Source organism: Carcharhinus amblyrhynchos, chromosome 5, assembly GCF_965287045.1.
Source record: "Carcharhinus amblyrhynchos chromosome 5, sCarAmb.v2.hapA, whole genome shotgun sequence".
NCBI classification, from domain to species: Eukaryota; Metazoa; Chordata; class Chondrichthyes; order Carcharhiniformes; family Carcharhinidae; genus Carcharhinus; species Carcharhinus amblyrhynchos.
The window spans coordinates 126,729,392-126,748,721 of NC_137328.1; the positions used below are offsets into that span (position 1 = coordinate 126,729,392).

A 19,330-nucleotide genomic window follows, 5' to 3' on the forward strand; every position below is an offset into this window, starting at 1 on the left:
AAATGGTGCCCTGATCTGTAAAAGAGTAAGTTGCTGGCAGGGCAGACTCAATCAGAGCCGCCCCCCCGCCCCCCCCCCCCCACCCCCTCACACTCCCCTCATTTCCCCCCCCCGAGCGTGGGACCTGTTCCTTGCCATTTCTGTTTTCATTGTTCCCAGTGATTACTGCAGAGAATCGCTGCCAATGGTTTGAATGCTGCTTTCCCATCAGCTATTGATTGGTTTTTGGTGATAATCTAGAAATTCTGCTTTTGGTGTAGTAACCTTTAATATTCCAGTACCAGTTCCCTGAGACAATGGATCATAATTTGCAAGATGGTGTCAGCTCTTTGGGACATGGTGATTCGTAATATTATAATTTCAGATGACCGAGACTTAATATAGAGTCCCTACAGTGCAGAAAGAGACCACTTGGCCCATTAGGTATGCACCGACTCTCCAATAGAGCATTGTGCCCAGGCCCTATCCCCATAACTCCATGTATTTGCTCCGCTAATCCCCCTATAACCTGCATATCTTGGGACATTTGGGGGTAATTTAGCATGGCCAATGAACCTCACCTGCACATCTTTGGACTGTGGGAGGAAACTGGAGCATCTGGAGTCACATCTAGGTAAAGATCATGTAAGGACAGTAGATTTCCTTACATTAGTGAACCAGGTGATTTTTTTTTACAATTAGTAATGGCTTCCAGCTTTTAATTCCGGATATTTTTAGGCCTCACACTACCCCACCCTCTGTAAATGTAATTGGTTTACCCATATTCTACTTTCTACTCGATTATATTGATTCTCAATCACACAGTGCATTGAATCTAAAATTTCACGGATTCCACTCATGGCACTGACATTCTCCTTCTCTAACCTCCTCCTTTACTGTACCCTCTCCACTTTCCCCAAATTCTCTGCTCATCTCACTTTGGCACTGTGTCATTTTGGACTGATATTCTGAAATTCCCTCCTGAAAACATCACACCTCCTCCGCTTCTTCAAACTGAGCTTTTGTTCACTTTGTCCTTCACATGTTTTCCATTTTGGTCTGTGAAGACAGCTTGGGACATTTCTCAAGGCTCTGGGTAAATTCAGCTTGAGATGTGTAGAATTTTCCAGGATATCGGTGAGGGGTGTAGGTTCTCATTTTCGAGAAAAGCATTATAAATGTTGGAACCACACAGCAAGTCAGATCAGGCTGAGATCCTGCAAAAGGACCAATTATAATGTCAACTTTTCATTTTTAATTTTGGTTGACTGGGAAGAGCTAAGATGTAATTTCAGATTTAATTTTAGGGTATGTCACTTTATTCAGAATAATCTCTGGGGAGATTAAATAGATTGAGGGGGTCAATATGGAAATTCCACTTGGATTGTTGAAAGATGGATGAGATGTGATGGGCCGAATGGCACTTTCTCATTTCATTTAATGTCTCGCAGTGGCTAGATCATTCCTCACTGAATCAGCAGCAATCTATAACCATAAATAATCCAGTGTGTGTATCATATATGGTGGATATTTAATCATTTACAATTTGTTTTACATAAGAACATAAGAAATAGGAGCAGGAGTAGGCCATCTAGCCCTTCGAGCCTGCCCCGCCATTCAATAAGATCATGGCTGATCTGTCGTGGCTCAGTTCCACATTCCCGCCCTCTCCCCATAACCCTTAATCCCCTCTCTTATCAAAAACCCATCAACCCGCGTCTTAAAAATATTTAGCGAGGCAGCCTCCACCACTTCAACGGGCAGAGAATTCCAGAGATTCACCACCCTTTGAGTGAAGAAGTTCCTCTTCAACTCCGTTCTAAACCGCCCCCCCTTTATCTTGAGGCTGTGCCCCCTAGTCCTACTATCCTTTCTGAGCGGGAAGAGTCTCTCCACCTCTATCCTATCCATCCCATTCATCATCTTATACGTCTCAATGAGATCTCCCCTCATTCTTCTAAACTCTAACGAGTACAAGCCTAGTTTATTCAGCCTCTCCTCATAGCTCAACCCCCTCAACTCCGGTATCAGCCTAGTAAACCTCCTCTGCACTCCCTCCAAGGCCAAAATATCCTTGTGTAAGTGCGGCGCCCAAAACTGCACACAGTACTCCAGCTGCGGCCTCACCAATGCCCTATACAGCCGCAGCAAGACCTCCCTACTTTTATATTCAATCCCCCTCGCTATGAAGGCCAGCATCCCATTCGCCTTCCTGACCACCTGCTGCACCTGCAAGCTGGGTTTTTGTGACTCATGCACAAGGACCCCGAGGTCCCTCTGCACTGTCGCATGCTGCAGTTTTTCACCACGTAAGTAATAATCCTTCCTACCATTATTCCTACCAAAGTGGACCACCTCGCACTTGCCAACATTAAATTCCATTTGACATTTTAGAGCGTAGAACATAGAACACTACAGCACAAACAGGCCCTACAGCCCACAAGTTGCGCCGATCATATCCCGACCTATCAGGCCTATCTATAACTCTCAATCCCATTAAATCCCATGTACTCATCCAGAAGTCTCTTAAAAGACCCCAGCGAGTTCGCCTCTACCACCACCGACGGCAGCCGATTCCACTCACTCACCACCCTCTGAGTGAAAAACTTACCCCTGACATCTTCTCTGTACTTGCTCCCCAGCACCTTAAACCTGTGTCCTCTCATAGCGACCATTTCAGCCCTGGGAAATAGCCTCCAAGAATCCACCCTATCTATACCTCTCAACGTTTTATAAACCTCTATCAGGTCGCCTCTCAACCTTCGTCTCTCCAGGGAGAAGAGACCTAGCTCCCTCAACCTATCCTCATAAGGCATGCCTCCTAATCCAGGCAACATCCTTGTAAATCTCCTCTGCACCCTCTCAATAGCTTCCACATCCTTCCTGTAGTGAGGCGACCAGAACTGCGCACAGTACTCCAAGTGGGGTCTGCCAAGGGTCAATAAAATGAAATGAGTGATGATAGGGCTCATCTTTGAACACAGTTTTTAAAATTTTTGTCCTTGTTGTCTGGTTGTTCACCCTGTTGTCTGCAATGAATCTGTGACTGTGCCCTTTGCTGAATTCTCCATTCTTCACAGATTGAAACCTTGCCAAACCAACATCCACCGCAGCCACTCTACAACTTTGCAACAGGAAAGGAGTATGTGGTTCGTATACGATGTACATATCCTAACATTGGCAATTTCAGTGATTTCAGCGATGTTTTAAAAGTATTCCTTCCAATGTCACAATCAGTAGAAGGTGAGTTGTGTTTTAAAAATAAAACATGATAACTGATAATGTGAGAGAGCAATATAGTATTCTGAGACACTCCTCAAACAGCAAGTTCAGGGGGAGATGGTTGTAATGCCTGATAATGCAGAGGCTCAGGCTAATGATCTGGGGGCATGGGTTTATGGACAGCTCCAAGTGCTTATAAAGATACTAGCCGTCTTTGAGGGGCCATAAAGAATTAAGTATTTGAAGAAAATTTTGTTTTTATAAAGGATTAAGTATTTGAAGGAACTTAAATGCTATCAGTGAGAGTGTTTTTATAGTATAGTGAAGTCTGCAATTGGAACTTTATTTTGTCTCACTGTGACCTGAGGTCTCCCCGTAATGGATACTGGGAGAGTTGGCACAGAGGGTGTAAGATCAAAGGATGATTGATAGGGAAACACAGCTGGCATGAGTTGTGTAGGAACAATGTATAACTTTAAGGCCAGAATTTTATGTGCGAAGTTTAGGTATACAACAAAGAAACAACAAAGAAACAACAAAGAACAACACAACACACAGCACGGGAAACAGGTCCTTCGGCCCAACGAGCCCGCGCCGTCGTCCCAATCTGGAAGCGTGTAACGTCATGTGAGATGATATTGGGCACACATCCTGATGTCATTGCACCCTTGCACAATATTTTGGCCAGCAGATGAGGAATCAAAAAGCCCATTTAAATTAAACACCAGTTGACTGGAATTTTACCTTTCCTATCTGTCTTTATGGTAGGCGGATGGGCTGATTGGCCAGGCGGCCTTTACCGTCTAGTTGCAACCTCAATCCAGGGCAGGATGAAAGGTCAAGGTTGAACTAAAATGAACAAATGTACCTGAGGACCAAGGTCTCTGTATGTTTGAGCTGTGTAGACACTCAGGGTATAGTTTTAACATTGATACTTAGTTTTCAGAGGTTAAATTTAAAGTTAAAGGTTATTTATTAGTCACAAATAGGCTTACATTAACACCACAATGAAGTTGCTGTGAAAATCCCCTAATCATCACATTCCGGCGTCCGTTTGAGTACAGTAAGGGAGAATTTAGCATAGGCAATACACCTAACCAGCACATCTTTCAGACCATGGGAGGAAACCCAAGCAGACACAGGGAGAACGTGCAGACTTCACACAGCTACCTAAGCCAGGAAGTGAACCGGAGTCCCTGGAGGCAGCAATGCTAACTGCTATGCTTCCATGGCTCCCAGCAGCTCCCTGAGACAGCTCACAGTGGCTGTCCCCCTGAGAGAGCACATTAGAAATGCCAGCCCTCAACCTCCCCTCCTCAGCACCTGCCCTTCTCCCACCCTCCCTGGGTGCGCTCAGCCTTTTGCAAAACCTGTTTCATGCTGATGGCCATTAATTGGCCAGAGTTTTGCACCCAGTTCCAGGCTCACCAAGTCTGTGTGCATGAGAGGTGAAAAATCCAAACCTATGTTTAATTGAAATTTTTCTGTTAAAAAAGTGGAACATGCCTCTAGTTTCATTTAGAGGATTTTGTGAGCTTGGTGCTGGGAAGTCTATTTGGCCCTGTTTGTATACACACATACTTAATAAAGTTTTCGAATCCTAGAAGTGAGACGATAGCGAATTCTGAAAAAATCATGAATGAGAAACATTCTGCTGTTGCCTAGTGACAGGTGTCTATTGACACCCAGAGAGAAAAAAGGGCAGTTCCATCAATGTGTATACACCAGAGAGTGAAGACAGGAATTCTAAATCCAGTAAGACATCCTGCAAGACTGCTGGGGAACTGAGTTTAGGGAACTCCTGTATTTGCTCTGAAGTTGAAGTCATGATGAGTTTAGATTGCAGTTTATTGCTATCTCAGGAAAAGATACGAGCTGGGAAGAGCAGCTGTTGAACCCTCAGAAATCCGCTGGAAGAAATCTGTTCATAACTGAGTCTGTCCAAGCAAGAAGCCTTGGTGCCGAGATGGGGTTTTAAGAATATTATTGGGATAAAGTGAACAGTATGAGTTTGTGTCTTTTTTTGGTGTTTGTTCATTTTTCTTGTTTAATATATGTTTTATTCTTTGTGTTAAAAGTGGCATTGGCAGACTCTTGTGAATGTGTTCAGTAACTGACCTCCGATTTCAAAGAAAAGCAAAGTTAGGATCTATCAAGCCAGATTGCACTCTGGGGATCTGATTCATTTGATGTTAACATCATCTGGGATCGTAACAGTTGACATTAAGTTGGCATAAGGGCTATGGGAATGAGTGGGGCCATGGTTGGCAAGGAGAGCACAAGGGAATATGGGGGCATAGCAGAGTGACAGGAGAAGATATAAACTGGGCATGGGAAGTGAGAGTGGATGTGAGGGCTGCTTTTGGTTTTGTTGTTTTATTGTGACTGGGGTGCATCAAGGCGGAGACCTGGCCGCTCCTGTATTTACCTCCAATCTCTTTCCGGGGTTGGTGAGCCTGTCTCAAGTTAGCACCCAGCTTTCAGAAGGAAAGAGCAGCTGGACAAGGCAACCTCTTCCTCCTGTATCCCTGCCCATCCCAAGGATGAATGCTTGTATCCATGTTCCATGTATCCATGGTCTTCACGGAGGAGGACGTGAATAATTTGCCGGGTGTTAGCGATGGAAAGATGGTAGGAGTGGAGGGCCTGAATGACATTATTGTTACTAGAGAGGCAGTGCTTGAAAGACTGGAGGGACTGATTGTGGACAAGCCCCAGGACCAGATGGAATGTATCCAAGGGTTCTGAAAGAAATGGCGGAGGGGATAGTTGATGCCTTGGTGATCATTTTCCAAACATCGCTGGATTCCGGGGAAGTGCCGGAAGATTGGAAAACGGCTAATGTTACACCGTTGTTTAAGAAGGGTGGCAGGCAAAAGGCAGGGAATTATAGGCCAGTTAGTCTAACGTCTGTTGTAGGTCAAATGTTAGAATCCGTGATCAAGGAGAAAATAGCGAGGCATCCTGAGGAGAATTGTTTGATAGAGCAGACGCAGCATGGTTTCGTTAAGGGGAAGTCGTGTCTGACAAATTTATTGGAGTTCTATGAGGATGTGTCTAGGGCGGTGGATAGAGGAGAGCCGGGGATGTGGTCTTCTTGATTTTCAGAAGACGTCAAATAGGAGGCAGAGAGTGGGGGTCAATGGGTGCTATTTGGATTGGCGGTTGGTGACTAGTGGAATGCCCTAGGGGTCGGTGCTGGGGCCTCAGCTATTTACCATTTATATAGATGATCTGGAGGAGGGAACCGAATGTATGGTGTCGAAATTTGCTGATGACACAAGATTGGTGGAACGGCAAATTGCGCGGAGGGTGTGGAGAGTCTGCAGAAGGATCTAGATAGGCTGGGCGAATGGGCCAGGAACTGGCAAATGGAATTTAATGTTGGCAAGTGTGAAGTTGTCCACTTTGGTAGGAATAATGGTAGGAAGGACTATTACTTACGTGGCGAAAAACTGCAGCATGCAACGGTGCAGAGGGACCTCCGGGTCTTATGCATGAGTCGCAAAAACCCAGCCTGCAGGTGCAGCAGGTGGTCAGGAAGGTGAATGGGATGCTGGCCTTCATAGCGAGGGGGATTGAATATAAAAGTAGGGAGGTCTTGCTGCGGCTGTATAGGGCACTGGTGAGGCCGCAGCTGGAGTACTGTGTGCAGTTTTGGTCGCCGCACTTACGCAAGGATATTTTGGCCTTGGAGGGAGTGCAGAGGAGGTTTACTAGGCTGATACCGGAGTTGAGGGGGTTGAACTATGAGGAGAGGCTGAATAAACTAGGCTTGTACTCGTTAGAGTTTAGAAGAATGAGGGGAGATCTCATTGAGACATATAAGATGATGAATGGGATGGATAGGATAGAGGTGGAGAGGCTCTTCCCGCTCAGAAAGGACAGTAGGACTAGAGGGCACAGCCTCAAGATAAAGGTTTAGAACGGAGTTGAGGAGGAACTTTTTCACTCAAAGGGTGGTGAATCTCTGGAATTCTCTGCCCGTTGAAGTGGTGGAGGCTGCCTCGCTAAATATATTTAAGACGCGGGTTGATAGGTTTTTGATAAGCGAGGGGATTAAGGGTTATGGGGAGAGGGCGGGAAGGTGGAACGGAGACATGACAGATCAGCCATGATCTTATTGAATGGCGGGGCAGGCTCGAAGGGCTAGATGGCCTACTCCTGCTCCTATTTCTTATGTTCTTTTGTTCTTATGTTGCATGTTTCAGAAAAACAGATTAAACAGATTGACTTCCTGGGATAAAAATAGAAAATACTGGATAAACTCAGCAGGTCTGGCAGCATTTGTGAAGAGAGAAATACAATTAATATTTCGAGTCCATATGACCCTTCTACAGATTGTCTACCCTACCACAGTCATATTGACTTGAATGTTAGGTATGTTTTTCTCTCCATAGATGCTGTGGACCTGTTGAGTCTATCCAGCATTTTCTGTTTCAATTTCAGATTCCAGAATCCACAGCATTTCATTTTCATTTGATTTTCTGGGAAAAGGTTACAGTGCAATGCAATGTATTTCAATACTGCCGGTATATCTCTCTTCTCTGCTGCAGCTCCTTTGGAAAGACCACGGATCACAGAATGCCGCTCACCAGAGCAAGAGACCTTCACGTGCAGTTGGAGTGTTGGAAACTATCAGAACCTGACAGAACGAAAGCAGCTGAGGTTCTTTTACACAAAGGGGTAAGGTTTAATAATGATGATGTATTTCTGTATCTCGTTGTATTTAATTTTTCTGTATTGGTGACGTTTTGTGTTCCTGATTTGGTTATGTCTAGGCACCTTAACAAAAGTCGTTTCAACTCAGACTCCCTCAACTTTGTGCCATTTCACAGGTTTCGGTCTCACTGGGCCTGATTTTACCATTTTGATTCTAAGTGCTGAATCTGGGCACAATTCAGATCCAACTTGGAAACCTGTTCTCAGGTGCCCCCATACACGCTTTGCCTGAAAAAAAAATTGTGGGCCTGCATCGTGCTGTGGCCGGGGCTTATTGCACCCGAAACGCTGCTGCTCCAGTCGGAGCCTTCAATTGTGTATGCGCAATGAAAAACAACATGAAAACACTCCCCTGTCACATCGCTCCCAGGCCACAAAAAGCGGATAAAGCGGCTCAGGAGCAAAAAGCAGGAGCGATGGACCCACAGACATCACCCCACCCCCCACAACATAACTTTACCCCTTATCCACCCTCCTCTCCCGCTACCAAGACTGATCGCAATCCCTAGCCCCTTTTCTTCCGCACTGATGGCTCACAGAGTGGCAGCGGTCCCCCCCCCCCCCCCCCCCACACACCAGAGAATGATCGGGCCCTCCTCCTCCCTCCACCACTGATCTGAGTTAGAGAGCCATTGGAAGCTCTGAACTCACCTCTTCAGAAGGTGAAGAGCCCAAAAGAGACCTTTGCCGAGGATGTCTGTTTTGCACCGAGTCTGGACAGGCGTACGCAAATGTATTTAAGCCGCCGTTGCGCCCGTTTCGGGTGCAGTTCTGGTCGCAGCCGTTTTCGGGCCTTGGTAAACTGGGCAACTACGTGGACGCGGATTGCGTTAATCGCCTCACGCCTGTCTTTGCCAAGTTTTCCTGCCTGAAAATGGGCACGACGCAATGGTAAAGTCAGGCCCATTGTCTGCATTCCAGTGCCAACTCTCAGACACAGAAGAGTACAGCACAGGAACAGGCCCTCCAGCTCATCAAGCCTGCACCGATCGCTTGGCCTACTTAGATCAGCTGCCAGTATCCCTCTATTCTCCATCTGTTCATGTGTCTATCCAGATAAGTCCTAAATGTGGCTAACGTATCTGCCTCAACTACCTCACTTGGCAGTGCATTCCAGGCCCCACCACCCTCTGTGTAAAAACAACCCGCACATCTCCACTGAACCTTTCACCTCTTATCTTGAACTTGTGCCCCCTTGCGTTTGTCACTTCTGCCCTGGGAAAAAGCTTCCAACTGCTCACCTTATCTATGCTCCTCATAATTTTATAAACTTCCATCAGGTCATCCCTCAGCCTTCATCTTTCCAGGGAGAACAATCCACGTTTATTCAATCTCTCCTCGTACCTAATACCTCCATACCAGGCAATATCCTGGTAAACCTTTTCTGTACTCACTCCAAAGCCATCACATCCTTCTGGTCGTATGGTGACTAGAATTGGACACAGTATTCCAAATGTGGCCTAACCAACGTTTTATATAGAATCATACAGCGCAGAAAGAGGCCATTAGGCCCATCAAATCTGTACCGACCATAGTCCCATCCAGGCCCTATTCCCATAATCCCATGCATTTACTCTAGCTAGTCCCCCTGATACTAAGGGGCAATTTAGCATGGCCAATCCACCTAACCCGCAGATCTTTGGATATAACTAGAACATAATTTGCCAACTTTTATACTCGATGCCCCATCTGATGAAGGCAAGTATACCATATGCTTTCTTCACTGCCTTTTCCACCTGTGCTGCCTTTTTTAAGGATCTGTGGACCTGTGCTCCCAGATCTGTGTGTGTCTATGTTCCTGATGGTTCTGTCATTCATTTTATAGCTTCCACTTGAATTGGATCTACCAAAGTGCATCACCCACATTTGACTGGATTAATCCTGCTGTATTCTCTAACAATCTTCATCACTATCCGCAACTCCAGCAAACTTAGTATCATCTGCAAACTTGCTAATCAGACCAGCTATGTTTTTTTCCAAGTCATTTGTATATATAACTGGTGACATGGTGGCACAGTGGTTAGCGCTGCTGCCTCACAGCACTAGAGACCCAGGTTCAATTCCAGCCTCGGGTCATTATCTGTGTGGAATTTGCACATTCTCCCCATGTCTGCATGGGTTTCCTCTGGGTGTTCCGATTTCCTCCCTCAGTTCAAAGATGTGTGGGTTAGGTTGATTGGCCATGCAAATTGACCCTAGTGGAAGGGGAATTAGCAGGGTAAATGTGTGAGGTTATGGGAATAGGGCCTGGGTGGGATTGTGGTCGGTACAGATCCAATGGGCCAAATGGCCTTTTCCTGTGCTGCAGGGATTCTATGATTCCAAACAACAGCATTGGATTTTTGGCCTCACCAAGCACAACACTACTCCAAAGGGTTATCTTTGCCTCAGTGACCTGCAGCGTGAAAACACCAACCTTCTGCTGCCTTCTTGGATCTCCAGGGCCCTCCCTGAGCCCTCATTATTTCAATCTGCCAACAGCAGCATCTTTACTGCTCTGTGTCTCTTTTGTTTCTTTCTTCCCGATGGCTCCTTCCCTAGTTCCCTCGCTCCTTCTCATTGGTCCCTCTCCCTAGATTCTCTCTCTGCGTTCCCACTTTGGGATCTCTTCCTGTCCCCTGTCTGGCAGTCTGCTCTTGGGACCTGCACTGTCTTCTTTTCAATGCAGACACACTGGGCCCTTGTCCTCAGCCTGATGAACTGTGAATGCTGTGCTGACCATACGCCATCCACTCCCATATCTGCACATACATGGAGACTCCAAAGCCTGTTGCAACTTATACCTCTTATCCATACTTATACAATTTCAAGCACATGGTTTGCAGGTCTGTAGGTTCTGGCATCTCATATCAAAGTATTTTTTAAATGTTATGAGGGTTTCAAACTCCACTACCCTTCAGACAAGCTCTGAGTGCAAGAATTTCTCGTCAACATCCCTTTATTTATTCTATAAATTACTTTACACCTATACCTTTGGTGTTTTTTGTTCATTTTTGACATATGGGCATCACTGGCTACACCAGCATTTATTGCCCGTCCCTAATTGCTTTTGAGAAGGCGGTGGTGAGCTGTCTTCTTGAACTGCTGCAGTCCCTGTGGTGTAGGTACACCCACAGTGCTGAGGATGTACCAAAACCACATGAAATCAACTTGAAAGCCAACCTCAGAGGTTGCAAACTGGATATACAGGAAAAGTAAATCTCCAGTCGACCCAGTGAATAAGTGTTTGTCACCAAGTAATTTGCACATTTGAAGAGAACAGTCAAGTGTCTTCAGGATAAGTGAGCTCAGCACAATGTCATTGCCCTCTTCCATCCCTCTAACACTGACTGTAGATGCAGTATTTGCAATGGGTGATGTCACTTGAGACACATTGACCTAGAATGTTAGCAGCTCTTTTATTTAACTTGCTGAGCCTCATCCGTCAAATTGACACGAGAATCCATTTACAGTCCAGCAGTTTTGTAAAAATGGGGTCGAGAGAACAGAAGGTGCATTTTGTTTGACAGACTAAGCTTTCATAAATAAAGGAAAATAAGAGAGAAACTAGTGAAAGATGTGGATTGAGGGAGGGGTCTGGTCCTGGAGCATTTTGGACAGAGCTGTACTATAGGGCATGTTCGAGAGGCAACTGAGCTGGTCACAATCTTAGTGGAGTCTATAAGTTCTTCACACCTCTTGTTGGAAATAAGGGTTCTGGGGTAGGGGAGAGGTAGGTAAAGAAACAGTTGGTAGGCAGGAAAAGACAGTAAGAAATCTCACAACACCAGGTTAAAGTCCAACAAGTTTATTTGATAGTAAACCCACAAGCTTTCGGGGTTTGCCCCTTCGTCAAGTGAGTGGAGAGTTCTGGTCTCAAACAGCATATAAAGGCACACACAGTTTACAAAATATTGATTAAAATGCATCAGTAATCAGTGATTAGATGGCATTCTAATCAGTATTCTGTAAACTGTGTGTGCTGTTATATGCTCTGTTTGAGACCAGAACTCTCCACTCACCTGAAGAAAGGGCAAACCCCGAAAGCTTGTGGGTTTACTATCAAATAAACTTGATGGACTTTACCCTGGTGTTGTGAGACTTCTTACTGTGTTTACCCCAGTCCAACGCCGGCATCTCCAGATCAGGCAGGAAAAGAAGCAGAGATATCTTTCCATCCAAGGATAATTCTGGAGCAGAAGACGTTCTTAGCAAATCCTGATGGTGTTTTGTTGAGTCTTAAATTCAAAATTGACTCATTAGCAGGAAGTTAAAGGTCGATGGATGCCTTTTGACTGGAAATCTGTTTGCAGTAGACAGGGCTTTAAACTAATTGGGGGGGGGAGGGTGTGAGGGTAGGTGACATTACGGGGTCTAAAGTTAAGGAGAGGGTACAGGTAAGGATAGAGGCCAAGGATGTCCCAATAATAGAGGGAGTAAGGGGCGTGAGTATGGTTGGTGGCGTTCCAGCAAATAAGGTCCAGGTGAAGGCTGGGATGAAGGTGCTTTATCTGAATGCGCGAAGCATTCGGAATAAAGTGGATGAGTTGGTGGCGCAGATCGACACAAATGGATATGATCTGGTGGCCATTACAGAGACGTGGCTGCAAGGTGACAGGAACTGGGAGCTGAATGTCCAGGGGTATCAAGTGTTTAGGAAGGATAGGCAGGAGGGAAAAGGGGGGGGCGTAGCTCTGCTGATTAAGGATAGCATCAGGGTGGTAGCGAGGGATGATATTGGAGCCAAGGAGCAGAAGGTGGAATCGTTGTGGGTAGAGATTAGGAACAACAAAGGGAAAAGATGCTGGTGGGTGTCGTCTATAGGCCCCCCAATAATGATCTGGAGGTGGGGCGGGCTGTTAACGCGCAAATAAGGGCGGCGTGCAGGAAAGGGACGGCCGTAGTTATGGGGGATTTCAATCTGCATATTGATTGGTCGACCCATGTTGGACTCGGTGGGCTTGAGGAGGAGTTCTTGGAATGCTGCCAGGATAGTTTCCTGGAACAGTGTGTGTTGGAGCCGACAAGGGAGCGAGCTATCTTGGATCTGGTGCTATGTAATGAGGCGGGTAGAATTAGGGAACTTGCGGTGAAGGATCCTCTTGGGGAGAGTGATCATTGTATGGTGGAGTTTCTGATGCAGATGGAGGAGGAGAAAGTGGGTTCCCGGACACGCGTCCTTTGTTTGAACAGAGGGGAGTACGGTAGGATGAGAGAAGAATTGGCGAATGTGGACTGGGGGAGCGCGTTGGAAGGTAGGTCTGCTGAGGAGCAGTGGAGGATCTTTAAGGAGATCTTTCTTGGTGCTCAGCGGAAATTTATTCCGATGGTCAAAAAGGACTGTAGGAGGAGAGGTAATAAGCCGTGGATAACGAAGGAGGTGAAGGAAAGTGTTAAATTAAAAGCGGAGGCGTTTAGAGTAGCTAAGAGTAGTGGGCGAGAAGAGGATTGGGAGAGGTTTAAATGTCAACAAAGATTGACAAAGAAGTTGATAAAGGAGGGTAGGAGAAACTATGAAGCTGGGCTAGCGCTTAATATAAAAAAGGATAGCGAGAGTTTTTATAAATATGTAAAAAGGAAGAGGCTGGCTAGGGTGAACGTTGGTCCCTTAGAGGATGAGAAGGGGGACTTAGTGGTAGGGGATGGGGATATGGCGGAGGTCTTGAATAATTTTTTTGTTTCGGTCTTCACGGAGGAGGACGTGAATAATTTGCCGGATGTTAGAGATGGAAAGGTGGTAGGACTGGAGGGTCTCGATGACATTACTGTTACTAGAGAGGTGGTGCTCGACAGACTGTAGGGGCTGATTGTGGACAAGTCCCCAGGACCGGATGGAATGCATCTGAGGGTCCTGAAAGAAATGGCGGAGGTGATAGTGGATGCCTTGGTGGTTATTTTCCAGACGTCGCTGGATTCCGGGGAAGTGCTGGAAGATTGGAAAATGGCTAATGTTACACCGTTGTTTAAGAAGGGTGCCAGGCAAAAAGCGGGGAATTATAGGCCGGTTAGTTCAACGTCTGTTGTAGGTAAAATGTTAGAATCCGTCATCAAGGAGGAAATAGCGAGGCATCTTGAGGGGAACTGCTTCATAGAGCAGACGCAGCACGGCTTCCTTAAGGGGAAGTCGTGTCTGACAAATTTATTGGCGTTCTATGAGGATGTGTCTAGGGCGGTGGATAGAGGAGAGCCGGTGGATGTGGTCTTTCTGGATTTTCAGAAGGTGTTTGACAAGGTACCTCTCAAGAGGTTATTACAGAAGGTCAGGGGGCATGGAGTTGGGGGTAGGGTGTTAGCGTGGATAGAGGACTGGTTGTCAAATAGGAGGCAGAGAGTGGGGGTGAATGGGTGCTATTCGGATTGGCGGATGGTGACTAGTGGAGTGCCCCAGGGGTCGGTGCTGGGGCCTCAGCTATTTACCATTTATATAGATGATCTGGAGGAGGGAACCGAGTGTAGGGTGTCGAAATTTGCTGATGACACCAAAATTGGTGGAAAGGCAAATTGTGCGGAGGGTGGGGAGAGTCTACAGAAGGATCTAGATAGGCTGGGCGAATGGGCCAGGAAATGGCAAATGGAATTTAATGTTGGCAAGTGCGAGGTGGTCCACTTTGGTAGGAATAATGGTAGGAAGGATTATTACTTACGTGGAGAAAAACTGCAGCAGGCGACGGTGCAGAGGGACCTCAGGGTCCTTGTGCATGAGTTGCAAAAACCCAGCCTGCAGGTGCAGCAGGTGGTCAGGAAGGCGAATGGGATGCTGGCCTTCATCGCGAGGGGGATTGAATATAAAAGTAGGGAGGTCTTGCTGCGGCTGTATAGGGCATTGGTGAGGCCGCAGCTGGAGTACTGTGTGCAGTTTTGGGCGCCGTACTTACGCAAGGATATTTTGGCCTTGGAGGGAGTGCAGAGGAGGTTTACTAGGCTGATGCCGGAGTTGAGGGGGTTGAGCTATGAGGAGAGGCTGAATAGATTAGGCTTGTACTTGTTAGAGTTTAGAAGAATGAGGGGAGATCTCATTGAGACGTATAAGATGATGAATGGGATGGATAGGATAGAGGTGGAGAGACTCTTCCTGCTCAGAAAGGATAGTAGGACCAGGGGGCATAGCCTCAAGATAAAGGAGGGGCGGTTTAGAACAGAGTTGAGGAGGAACTTACATAAGAACATAAGAACATAAGAAATAGGAGCAGGAGTAGGCCATCTAGCTCTTCGAGCCTGCCCCGCCATTCAATAAGATCATGGCTGATCTGTCGCTGCTCAGTTCCACTTTCCCGCTTTCTCCCCATAACCCTTAATCCCCTCTCTTATCAAAAACCCATCAACCCGCGTCTTAAAAATATTTAGCGAGGCAGCCTCCACCACTTCAACGGGCAGAGAATTCCAGAGATTCACCACCCTTTGAGTGAAGAAGTTCCTCCTCAACTCCATTCTAAACCACCCCCCTTTTATCTTGAGGCTGTGCCCCCTAGTCCTACTGTCATTTTTGAGCGGGAAGAGTCTCTCCACCTCTATCCTGTCCATCCCATTCATCATCTTATACGTCTCAATGAGATCTCCCCTCATTCTTCTAAACTCTAACGAGTACAAGCCCAGTTTATTCAGCCTCTCCTCATAGTTCAACCCCCTCAACTCCGGTATCAGCCTAGTAAACCTCCTCTGCACTCCCTCCAAGGCCAAAATATCTTTGCGCAGGTGCGGTGCCCAAAACTGCACACAGTACTCCAGCTGCGGCCTCACCAATGCCCTATACAGCTGCAGCAAGACCTCCCTACTTTTATATTCAATCCCCCTCGCTATGAAGGCCAGCATCCCATTCGCCTTCCTGACCACCTGCTGCACCTGCAAGCTGGGTTTTTGCAACTCATGCACAAGGACCCCGAGGTCCCTCTGCACCGTCGCCTGCTGCAGTTTTTCGCCCCGTAAGTAATAGTCCTTTCTACCATTCTTCCTACCAAAGTGGACCACCTCACACTTGCCAACATTAAATTCCATTTGCCATTTCCTGGCCCATTCGCCCAGCCTATCTAGATCCTTCTGTAGACTCTCCACACCCTCCGCACAATTTGCCGTTCCCCCAATCTTGGTGTCATCAGCAAATTTCAACACCCTACACTCAGTTCCCTCCTCCAGATCATCTATATAAATGGTAAAAAGCTGAGGCCCCAGCACCGACCCCTGGGGCACTCCACTAGTCACCATCCGCCAATCCGAATAGCACCCGTTGACCCCCACTCTCTGCCTCCTATTTGACAACCAATCCTCTATCCACGCTAACACCCTACCCCCAACTCCATGTCCCTCGACCTTTTGCAATAACCTCTTGTGAGGTACTTTGTCAAACGCCTTCTGAAAATCTAGAAAGACCACATCCACCGGCTCTCCTCTATCCACCGCCCTAGACACATCCTCATAGAACTCCAGTAAATTTGTGAGAAAGGGGACCTAGTGGTAGGGGATGAGGATATGGCTAAGGTATTGAATAACTTTTTTGTTTCTGTCTTCACGGAGGAGGACGTGAATAATTTGCCGGATGTTAGCGATGGAAAGGTGGTAGGACTGGAGGGTCTTAATGACATTACTGTTACTAGAGAGGCGGTGCTCGACAGACTGGAGGGGCTGATTGTGGACAAGTCCCCAGGACCGGATGGAATGCATCCGAGGGTTCTGAAAGAAATGGCGGAGGTGATAGTGGATGCCTTGGTGGTTATTTTCCAGACGTCGCTGGATTCCGGGGAAGTGCCGGATGATTGGAAAACGGCTAATGTTACGCCGTTGTTTAAGAAGGGTGCCAGGCAAAAGGCGGGGAATTATAGGCCGGTTAGTTTAACGTCTGTGGTAGGTAAAATGTTAGAATCTGTCATTAAGGAGGAAATTGCGAGGCATCTTGAAGGGAATTGCTTGATAGAGCAGACGCAGCACGGTTTCATTAAAGGGAAGTCTTCACTCAAAGGGTGGTGAATCTCTGGAATTCTCTGCCCGTTGAAGTGGTGGAGGCTGCCTCGCTAAATATTTTTAAGACGCGGGTTGATGGGTTTTTGATGAGAGAGGGGATTAAGGGTTATGGGGAGAGGGCGGGAGTGTGGAACTGAGCCACGACAGATCAGCCATGATCTTATTGAATGGCAGGGCAGGCTCGAAGGGCTAGTTGGCCTACTCCTGCTCCTATTTCTTATGTTCTTATGTTCTGCAAGCCTAACTTCTGATTCCCTTGCTCCTTGTGTTTTCTATCAATGACTTAGACTTAAGTTTGAAGATATGAGAATTGGGCCAAAGTGCCTGTTTCCATGCTGTAAACCTCTCAGACTCTATAACTCTAATTGGCTGAGTGGTTGATTTGAGGCAGAAAGATAGCAATGGACTGGTCTTGGGCAGATAAGTGGCAAATGGGAATGAATCAGGGAAGTGTGATGGAATACATTTGGGGAGAAAAAACAAGAGAACACACAATAAGTGGTAGGAGACTGAGAAGTGTGAAACAACAGAGCAACACAACCCTTGAAGGTACAGGACAGTTGGTTATGAAGATGTTCAGATAATTTATTGTCTGAGGTAAGGGGCAGAGAGGAGGCAGAAATGGGTCATTTTCGAGTTGGCAGGATATGGCAAGGTAGTGTGCCACAAGGATCAGTGCTGGGTCCTCAACCTTTTATAATTTATTTCAATGACTTGGATGAAAGAACCAAAGGTTTGGCTGCTGAATCTGTTAATGTTTCATAGATAGATAGAAAAGTAAGCTGTGAAGAGAGTGTTATTATATAGAGTGAGTGGATAAAGCTCTGGCAAATGGAATATTATGTGAGAGAATATGAAATTGTCCATTTGGAAGGAAGAATAGAAATAAACATATTATATAAATAGTGAAATTGCAGAGCTCTGAAATGCAGAGGGATCTGGGTGTCCTTATGTATGAATCACAAAAGATTAGTATATAGGTACAGCAAGTAATGAGGAAAGCTAATAGAGTGTTAGAGTTTATTGTAAGGTGGATTGATTACAAAAGTAGGGAGGTTATGCTTCAGTTATACAGAGCACTGGTGAAAGCACATCTGGAGTACTGTGTGTACAGTATTGGTCTCCTTGTTTAAAGTAAGGTGCAAATGCGATGGAAGCAGTTCAGAGAAGCTTTGCTAGACTAATACCTACGTTGTCTTGAGAGGAAAGGTTGGACAGACTGGGCTTGTATCTGCTGGAGTTCAGAAGAGTAAGAGACAACTTGATTGAAACATGTAAGATCCTGCGAGGTATTGACAGGGTTGATGTGGAGAGTTTCCTGTTGTGGGAGAATCTAGAAGTAGGGGTCACTATTCAAAAAATAAGGGATTGCCCATTGAAAGCAGAGATGAGGAGAAATGTTTTATCTGAGAGTGTTGTGAGTTTTTGGAACTCTTCCTCAAAATGCAGTGGAAGCAAAGTCTTTGAATATTTTTAAGGCAGAGCTAGATAGATTCTTGGAGACAATACTCCTTTCTGAAAGGAGGAGTGTGTTGATTTCATTTTTAAAAAAACAATTAATTAACCAAGTCTAATAGTAAGTTGATGTTACCATGGTCCCTATCACTTCACTCCCTTCCTGGCTCCCTAATCGAGCTGTTTTTTTTCTGTGAATGACAGTTTATTTCTCATCCAGTGAAAAGCACCTTTATCTACTGCCTCCATTGTATTAGATAAAATCAAATCCTTAGCTACAAGAATAATCTGTGGTTTATAATATCTCCATCCAATTGCCAGTTCTTATTCTGCCTTTGCAGCTATGAATAGCAGCAAGAAAGTACTAATATATGTAATTTCTCTAAATGCTGTGTAGCATAGGTGAACAAAATGTACAACCTTATAAAGAGTGATTTAATCATTACCACAGAATATAGCTGGTACTATTAGGGGATGAGGAACACTTTTGTGTTAGAGTGTCTTTTCAAATCTAGACCTGGGGCCATTACCAAATAAGATAAAATTTATTTTCTAAGTCAACAACTTTGAATTACTTGTTGATGCAAATAGAAATCTCACATGTGGACAATTCTTCAGAAAGACTGGAAGGATAACTGACAATGTCATCTAAAACATTGGAGCAAAGAGTATCTCTGAGAGTACATTGCTGGATGCACAATGAGAGCTTTATCGTGCCCTAACCCGTTATTTAATGTGGGAGTGTTTGATGTGACAGTGTAAAGGGAACTGAACTCTATCAAACCTGTGCTGCACAGAACCATGTTTCTAAGACAGTGCACAGGGCATTGAATATAAGAACATAAGAACTAGGAACAGGAGTAGGCCATCTGGCCCCTTAAGCCTGGTCCGCTGTTCAATAAGATCATGGCTTATCTTTTTGTGGACTCAGCTCCACTTAGCCATCCGCTCACCATAACCCTTAATTCCATTACTGTTCAAAAATTTATCTATCCTTGCCTTAAAAATATTCAATGAGGTA

The 19,330-nt window shown here is 45.7% G+C and overlaps 1 protein-coding gene across 1 annotated transcript in view; it reads left to right on the forward strand.

Moving 5' to 3' along the window:
- The window catches only part of LOC145343339 (growth hormone receptor-like), a 159,788-nt gene that overhangs the window by 89,879 nt on the left and 50,579 nt on the right, over window positions 1-19,330 (forward strand). The window contains exons 6-7 of the mRNA XM_080189559.1: window positions 3,060-3,222; window positions 7,758-7,887. Coding sequence (XP_080045685.1) covers window positions 3,060-3,222; window positions 7,758-7,887 — 293 coding nt within the window. The remainder of the gene's footprint in view (window positions 1-3,059; window positions 3,223-7,757; window positions 7,888-19,330) is intronic.